At 56.1% G+C, this 8,426-nt stretch overlaps 1 protein-coding gene across 1 annotated transcript; it reads left to right on the top strand.

Moving 5' to 3' along the window:
* The first annotated feature begins 1,255 nt into the window (after positions 1-1,255).
* On the top strand, positions 1,256-6,901 carry KIAA2013 (KIAA2013 ortholog). The gene is made up of 3 exons (XM_006196665.2): positions 1,256-2,478; positions 4,418-5,271; positions 6,648-6,901. The coding sequence occupies exons 1-3, from the start codon at positions 1,446-1,448 to the stop codon at positions 6,663-6,665; spliced, it is 1,905 nt and encodes a 634-aa protein (XP_006196727.2). The 5' UTR covers positions 1,256-1,445; the 3' UTR covers positions 6,666-6,901.
* The last annotated feature ends 1,525 nt before the right edge of the window (positions 6,902-8,426 follow it).

The following is an 8,426-nucleotide window of genomic DNA, read 5'->3' on the forward strand; positions in this document are numbered from 1 at the left end:
TATCACGCGGATGTGTACAAAAGCAAAAATAATTATGTAGATCTACACTTACTGCACACTTACACCATGTCATTGCTTGCTTTGCCTGCACTTCTGTGGTTGTCCCCACTTTTCAGGAGGGATCAAGCCTGGTTCAGTCCTTTGCTGTCACCTCACTGTTCCTCCCAAGTTCTTTGCCTCCCTGAGGGGCTTGGATGGATCTACTCTCTCTAGTTGTAGGTCATGGATTCCTGTGCATCCATGAACCTATTCTGTGGGGTTTGTGAACTCCTGGTGGGAATTAAGAATTCTGTGGTTATGTTTTGATAATGACCTTAAAAAAAAAAGTAGGATCACCTGGACAGGTACCTTCTCTTAGGGTGCTGGCCATAGAAGTCGGCAAATACCTCTGTGTCTGCCTACAGCCCACAAGAAGCCACCTGAAATGACCGTTTAATTTTTAAGAACTGAGAAGCACTGTCTGGCTGTGGAATGTCCCGAAACCAAAGTGGGAACAATCACCCCATTGTCCGCCCCTGTGCTCATATTGAATTTTTTTCCCCAGAAAGAAAACAAAATTTCTCCTTTGCATGGATAATTCACAATTTAAAGGCATTTCAAAGCAAGGGACTCTAGTATTTTATGTTATTTAATAAGTTAAAACTCAAGAGTTGACCTCAAGTAGACAACTTGGTGTGGTAGACAAATGGACAGTTCTGATTTGCGGCCGATACACTGTACATGTAGCCATCCAGGTCTGGAAGAGTTGTCAGCGAAATATATCCTCACAAGTGTTTACAGCAGTTACTCTCCTTTCTTTCTTTCTTGTACTATTTAGTGCTAAAGTTCTTTTGTTTGTTTGTTGGTTTTGGTTTTGGTTTTTTGTTTGGTTGTTCTGTTTGGTTTGCTTTGCTTTGCTTTGCAGCGAGGATCATTTTTACAGAAAAAAAGTTTTTTCTTTATTATTAAAAAAAATCTTAGGGCTGTTGAATCCATCAGTAGCAAACGGGGCCCAACACGTGTTCGGTTTGGCTGGCTTGGTGTCTTTCTTTTTTTTTTTTTTTCCATGAGTTGGACGCTTCCAGTTCTCCCCAGACCCTTCTCTTCTTTCGGTCTTCACCCTGTAGGCCTGAGAACCGGTGGCCCAACCCCCGGCGGCGCCCGCCCCTTCCTAGCTGTGGCCCCGCCTACTTGTCTCGGGCCCGCCCTTCTCCCCTCCCGACGCCCTCCCCTTTTCCATCTGTCGCAAAAGAATCGGCGGCGCTTGACGGCCGGTGTCGTTTGACGGCCGGAGGCAACCGAGAAGGAGGAGGAAACAGCAGTGGCGGCTGCTGCGGCGGCTGTGACGGGCGCCGGGGTGGTCGCGGCGGTGCGGGCCGGGGAGTGAGGCGCGGGCGGCCGGGCCGGTGGGCTGGGCGGCGGGCCCGGCGGCCCCCCCCCGCGCCGCTCCCGCGCCTGGCGGCCCGATGTGGCTGCAGCAGCGGCTTAAGGGGCTGCCGGGACTGCTATCGAGCAGCTGGGCCCGCCGCCTACTCGGCCTCCTCGGCCTCCTGGTGCTGCTTCTGTGGTACGCTGGCTCCGGGGCGCGGCGGGCAGCGGGCGGCCTGCAGCTGCTGCCCTGGCCCCGCAGCGAGCCGGGCGCTGCTGAGCCCTCGGCCTGTCTGGAGGCGGCCACCCGCGCCTGGCGCGGCCTGCGGGAGCGGGGCGAGGCTGTACCGCTGGGCCCTGGAGTGCCAGCCCTGGTGGCCAACGGCTTCCTGGCCCTGGACGTGGTCGCCAACCGGCTGTGGGTGACCCCTGGGGAGCGGGAGCCCGCCGTGACGCCGGACTTCGTGCCCTTCGTGCAGCTGCGTCCGCTGAGCGCGCTTTCCGAAGCCGGAGAGTCAGTGTTGCTGCTGCGGGAAGGGCTGCTGCGGCGGGTGCGTTGCCTGCAGCTCGGGACCCCGGGTTCCGGCCCTGCAGCCGCGGGCGCCGGCCCCGCCTCGGTCTCCGGCCTTGTCACAGGATCCGGCCGAGACTGCGTGCTGCTTCAAGAGGACTTTCTGGCCCACCGGGGCCGACCCCACGTCTATCTGCAGCGCATCCAGCTCAACAACCCCACGGAGCGCGTGGCCGCGCTGCAGACTGTGGGGCCCACTGCCGGCCCACTCCCCAGAGCCTTCACCAGCACCCTGGAGAAGGTCGGAGACCATCAGTTCCTCCTCTACTCGGGGCGGTCCCCGCCTTCTCCCACGGGGCTGGTGCACCTGGTGGTGGTGGCTGCCAAGAAGCTGGTGAACCGTCTCCAAGTGGCTCCCAAGACGCAGCTGGACGAGACTGTGCTGTGGGTGGTGCACGTCTCAGGCCCTGTTAACCCCCAGGTGCTCAAAAGCAAAGCAGCCAAGGAGCTCAAAGTGCTCCAGGACTTGGCACGGAAGGAAATGCTGGAGCTCTTGGAGATGCCGGCGGCTGAGCTGCTTCAGGACCACCAGCGCCTCTGGGCTCAGCTCTTCAGCCCAGGTGAGGTCTGGCAAGTGTTTGGTCCACCATCCACACCTTGCAACACGGTGAACACGGTCCACCCTGGAGATGCCCTTCCAAGTCTGCAGAAGTGGCACTAGGGTGGTTCAAACTTCGACTTGGCGTTTGATTTGGGGCTGACTCTGCTCCACCACTTAGTATCTGTGTCACCTTGGACCAGTTCTAGTCTCTCTGGGCTTGTGTTCGGTAATAACAGTAGCACCTACCTCAGAGGGCTTTTATGAGGTTTTAATGAAAGACAAGCGTAAAGGGCAGGTTTTATTGTTATTTGTTCTTGTAGACGAGACCCCATTTGAGTAGAGTGGGTTTGGGGGTCAGTTCATAAAGGATAAACCAGAGGCCTGGCCCATCCGGGGATTCTTTCCTCAGTTCCCCACAGTCTGGCTGTTGACAGGCATGGGCTTCCAGACATGGCTCCCGCTAGGCTGAGGTGTGGCCCAGCTGCCAGGGCTGCAGCTTTTTCACGGGAGGGTAGTGGAATCCCTTCAGCAGGTGGAACACACATGTCAGATGAAAACTTCTTCACTGATTGCTGAAGAAAAGAAAGCCCTAGTCTAGATGAGAGAGAGATTGAGAGGTTTTGTTTTTCAGAGTTCTAGTTATCTGCATCCTTATATTTCATTTATTCAACAAGTATATATCAAATGCTTCTGCCAGAGATGGTTCTCCATGTGGGAGATGTGGAAATGGTGAGGACAGAGTTCCTGTTCTCAGGATTCTTAAATTCTGGTTGGGAGGAAGACAGGTATGAGAAAAGTGAAAGTTTGAATAAAAAAGCAAGAGTGCCTTTCAGAATAAAAAGTTCTAGGGAGAAAAGATAAAAATATGTGATCGAGGGTGACTGCAGTGGGGGTGGGGTAGGACTGCGGGAAGGTGGGGCCTGTACAGCTCCAGTTGTCAGGGAGGCCTCTCTGAGGAGGACACATGGAAGCTGAGGCCTGAAAGGCTCGAGGAAGCACCATGTGATGATGTAGAAGGAGCCAGCAGGGCAGCACGGCTGGTTTGGTAGAGCGGCCAGCGTGGCTGGCAGGTGGTGAACAAGGGGAGGAGGGTGGCGACCAGATCCTAAAGAGCCTTTGTGGACCTGGGTGAGGACGGTGAATTTCATTTTAAGTGGGGTGGAGAGCAAAGTTGAGACACTACCCAGTGCACACTTTTCAGGCTCCCTCTGGCTGCTATACAGAGTATAGACGGTTACAGGGAGTGAAAGTGGAGCGTGGAGCCCAGATGAGAGGTTTTTGCAGGAGCCCTGGTGGGAGGGGGCGGCTGGGACCACAGTTGTGACCATGGAGACAGAAGTGGATGCTTCTGATACTTTTGGAGCTGGAGCCACCTGGGCTTTCCGTGGACCGGCTGTAGGGAGTGAGAACTTGAGGGTGACTCCTGGATTTGAGGGGAGGGCTTGAGCAGGTGTCTGGAGACAAGTTAGGGGAGGACTGGTGTGGGGCTGGAAGAATTCAGGCCGTGTCAGGTTCAGAATGACTGTCATATATCCCGGTAGAGACACCAGGCAGGCGGTCAGCTCTGTGAGTCTACAGTTAATACAAATTTGGGAGCTCCTGTGTTCAGAATTTATTTAAAGCTATAGGCCCTGAGAGAGAGAAGCAACCCACGACTGGCCCACGATTGACGACAGTTCAGCATTGGGGGGACTGGGCTTTTTATTTGATGCTGTAGAGCTAGTTAAGTCTGTTCTGCGATCTGGCTGAAGGCCCCACTGCCTTTTAACAAAATTTTCCATTTCAGGCCCCCAGGGCTCAAGGTGGTCACATGAGGAGGCCAGGCAGGATGACTTCCGTGTACTCCAGGGAGACTGGAACTGCTGTTTTCAGCCCTCGGAACAAAAGCTTCACGTCTCTCACACTCGTGGTCTCCAGCGTGCCATCCCTCCTTAACATGCCACCTTTGTGTGTTACAGGTGTAGAAATGAAGAAGATCACGGATGCCCATACCCCGTCCGGCCTGACCGTGAACCTGACATTGTACTACATGCTCTCCTGCTCCCCGGCCCCGCTGCTCAGCCCCGACCTGAGCCACCGGGAGCGGGACCAGCTGGAGTCAACGCTCAACTATGAAGACCACTGCTTCAGTGGCCACGCCACCATGCACGCCGAGAACCTCTGGCCGGGCCGCCTGTCCTCCGTGCAGCAGATCCTGCAGCTCTGGGACCTGTGGAAGCTGACCCTGCAGAAGCGTGGCTGCAAGGGGCTGGTGAGGGCGGGCGCCCCGGGCATCCTGCAGGGCATGGTGCTCAGCTTCGGCGGCCTACAGTTCACGGAGAACCACCTGCAGTTCCAGGCCGACCCTGACGTGCTGCACAACAGCTACGCCTTGCGCGGCATCCGCTACAAGAACGACCACATCGACCTGGCCGTGCTGGCGGACGCCGAGGGCAAGCCGTACCTGCACGTGTCCGTGGAGTCCCGCGGCCAGCTCGTCAAGATCTACGCCTGCGAGGCGGGCTGCCTGGACGAGCCCGTGGAGCTGACCTCGGCGCCCCAGGGCCACACCTTCCCGGTCATGGTGACGCAGCCCATCACGCCGCTGCTCTACATCTCCACCGACCTCACGCACCTGCAGGACCTGCGGCACACGCTGCACCTCAAGGCCATCTTGGCCCACGACGAGCACATGGCCCAGCAGGACCCCGGGCTGCCCTTCCTGTTCTGGTTCAGCGTGGCTTCCCTCATCACCCTGTTCCACCTTTTCCTCTTCAAGCTCATCTACAACGAGTACTGCGGGCCCGGCGCCAAGCCGCTCTTCCGGAGCAAGGTATAGGCCGGGGCCTGGCTGCGCCCCGCCCCGACCAGGGGGCGAGGCCGGGGAGTAGTGGGGTGTCTTTCTGTGCCTGTGTCCTCAGCACAGAGAGAGGAGTGGGTGGTTTTGAGAGGACATTAAAAAGTGACTTCCAAGAGGAGACTGTAGAAAGGGACTGCTGCGGAATCCAGGTGGGAATAGCCAAGCCTGCTGGCTTCCCAGGGATGTGGGCAGTCCCGTCCTCCAATCGCCACCCACCCCAGCAGTTAAAAATAACCGCAGCAAACCCTAGATTGACCTGAAGCCTCCACCTGAACTGCCGGTGGGGCCCCGCCCCCACCTGAGAGCCGATTTACTGCAGTTCAGAGGTCAGTCCCTCGCCGTGGTCTGGCCCGAGGCTGTCGTCTCATCTGCCAGGTCAAGATCATTCTCCTCCCGTTTCTTGAGACACCGTGGCCCCCAGGAAGCCGTGGTTTTGACTGGGGTCGCTGTGGGACTCTTATCTGTAACATACTTTGGGGCTCAGGAGTGATGTCCCAGGGGAGGCGCCTGCTCTGCCTGCCACCTGGTCTTCTGGGCTGTCCCGCTGCAGGGCCTCGTGGGGAAAGGACAGGAGGGAGTCGTGGGCAGTCCTGGGAGAAAGCACTTCTGAGGGGCTGAGCTAGTCCCCTGGCCTCCTCTGTAGTGAGGTGGGGGCACTGCACAGCGCCAGCTCTCTGCTCCCAGTTGTTAAAGAGCCCACAGCACCTCCACACTCTGGAGGGGGCTCTGCAGCATTTGGTTTCTAGTTTCTGGCTCAAGACCAGGACTTGCAGAAGTAAGTAGCACTTGACTTGAGGGAGTGGGAGAAGGGCCAGAAGCAGGTCTGAGCTCCTCAAGCTTGAGGAACATGGAAAATCAGATCACAAAGGCATGTGCAGGCGGCCTTCCTGGGCAACCAGCATGAAACAGGGGCTACATTTACATCACGAGGGTCCGGCAGCCTCTGTTCAGCCAATGGGCTGCTTTTCCCTGCTGCTTGGTTGGCTTCTCTGCTCTTGATCAGGCTTATCCCCATCCGCCCTTGGACCCGCCTTACCTGGGGGACAAGCCACACTGCCTTCCCGGGTCCTGCCCCAGTGAACTCATGCCCCCCGCTTTACTCAGGCTTGAGCCTGGTCTCACCAGAGCAGAGTCCGTGAGCTCCCCGCACCCACCTGAGGAGGTGGTGGGGCCCCTGAGTCCTTCGCAGCTCCAGCACGTCTCCAGGCCAGGTGCTGTCAGCCAGGCCAGATAAGAACCTGGGTAGAGTGCCACCAGGGTGTCTCCACTGCCCATTTCCCTTAAACTTTTTGGTAGCTATCCACCAGGGTTGGCGTGAGCAGTAACAACCTGTCTTGTCACTTGAACAGGAAGATCCCAGTGTCTGAGTGAACCATCAGTCCTGCTTTCAGTCGCCGTTTGCACAAGACACCCAGCGCTGAAAGTCCTGCTGTGAACAAGGGATCCTTTGAAAGCACCCAGCCTTTTGTGCCTTGTTGGGGGACACCAGTGACGCAGAAGCGCGTGTGGATGCTCAGGAGTTTGCATCGGGGAGCGGGAGGGGAGGGGCCGGTGGACTTTTTGTAAGCTTTTGACTCAATAAAATGAACCTATATGGAAAATACTTGAAATTGAACTCACTCCTTCTACCTTCCCCCTTTTCTTCTGTCCCAGGAAATGGCCCCTCTTTTGGAAAGACTCTTATCTAGGAAAAATTGTGTCCTTTTCCTAATTTAATGTGTTCTTTCTTGACTGAATTTTTAATTTATTGTTAAGGTTTTGCTGGATGGCTTTTGCATCCACTCCAGACAGTGAATCTTGGTGGTGATGCTCGATCTGCGGCCCCTCGGAATGTTTGGAGGCCCGCGCCACCTGCGTGGAGGGGTGGGCCTGGGTGGGCGACCCTCCGGTTTGCACATTGTCTCTTTCTTATCCTGAGCCTATGGAGATCTGTGATTTTGTACTTCTGGGCTTCAGGGGAAGTGTTTAACTTTCTAGTGATTGATGATTGTTGGATTTTGAAATACCAAAGCTTTTTTGTTGTTCTGTTTTTAAATAAATCTCTTTCAAATTTCCATGACCAGTTTGTGTGTGGTTGAAACCTCTGGAGACATCAGACCTTCCTCTGTCACAGACTTTGGGGTAGAGTCAAGCCCAAGGTCCAGCCACCCAACCCCACCGTGATGACAGTTCTTTTCCCATGTCTTCTCTTCAGAGGAGTCCACTCAGACGATGTGGAGGTGGCCCCTGTGCTGCTCACCTGGGGGCTTGGCTGGGTGAACAGCATCACCCTGGTCCCCTGCCTGCTGGGGTGCCTCTCCCGCTACCTGCCCTGAAGAGCCGAGAGTCGCCTGCCCCACTTTGCTTGCAATAGGACGGGGTGGGGACAGGAGAAAACCCTGAGTGGGCCTCCTGCTGGTTCCCGAAACTAAGGACCGACTTCTGTCTTTGTGGGGAGAATGGAACTAAGAGGGGCCAGGCTGGACATGCAGTCCACCTTGGGGATCGTCACCCTCAGTGTCGTGGTTTCCCTGGCTTCCCAGATGAGTATTTTAAGCTTCTGACTCACCAGGAAGCCTGGTTTGCAAGCCGAGATGCTGAGTGTCCAGCCCACAGCAGGGCTGGGAGAGAAGGTAAACCAGTGTCTCAGGCTTTCCTCTGAGTGGCCCTGCTTTTCCAGCCGCTTCTGTCCCACGCACACCCCTTCCACTCCTGCTCTGGAGGGTGCAGAGCAAAGAAATGCGTCCCACTTTGGGCCAGGGGGCACTGGCAGGCAGGGGCCAGTGGGGTGTGGTTTAGGGTGTGACAGGCTCTCCAGTCGTTGCATTGAACTGGAAGGTGTGTGACAACGGGAGGCACACTTCATGCTCTGGCTCGCTCTGTTTGACTTGGAAACAGGCATTTTGTTGGCACCCAGAAATGTCATACTGAAGCCAAGGACATGCCAGGGAAATACCGACTGAACAGTATTTGTGAGTTACAGGTCTTGTTTAAGTGAGCGTGTATGTTAGGTGTTTTACATCCACATGGCTCCATGCGAGGAGAGGGTGGCAGTGCTGAGGGTTGAGATCTCATTGAGATCTGAGGGTGAGGGTGAAGACACGACCTTAGAATCATTTGCTCCAGGCCATGCAGCCCAGGCTGGGATG

Source organism: Vicugna pacos, chromosome 13 (assembly GCF_048564905.1).
Source record: "Vicugna pacos chromosome 13, VicPac4, whole genome shotgun sequence".
In the NCBI taxonomy this organism is placed as follows: domain Eukaryota; kingdom Metazoa; phylum Chordata; class Mammalia; order Artiodactyla; family Camelidae; genus Vicugna; species Vicugna pacos.

Coding starts and splice junctions, on each gene's coding strand:
- KIAA2013 (XM_006196665.2), top strand. CDS start 1,446: ATGTGGCTGCAGCAGCGGCTTAAGGGGCTGCCGGGACTGCTATCGAGC. Junction 2,479..4,417: donor GGCTCAGCTCTTCAGCCCAG/GTGAGGTCTGGC, acceptor TGTGTGTTACAG/GTGTAGAAATGAAGAAGATC.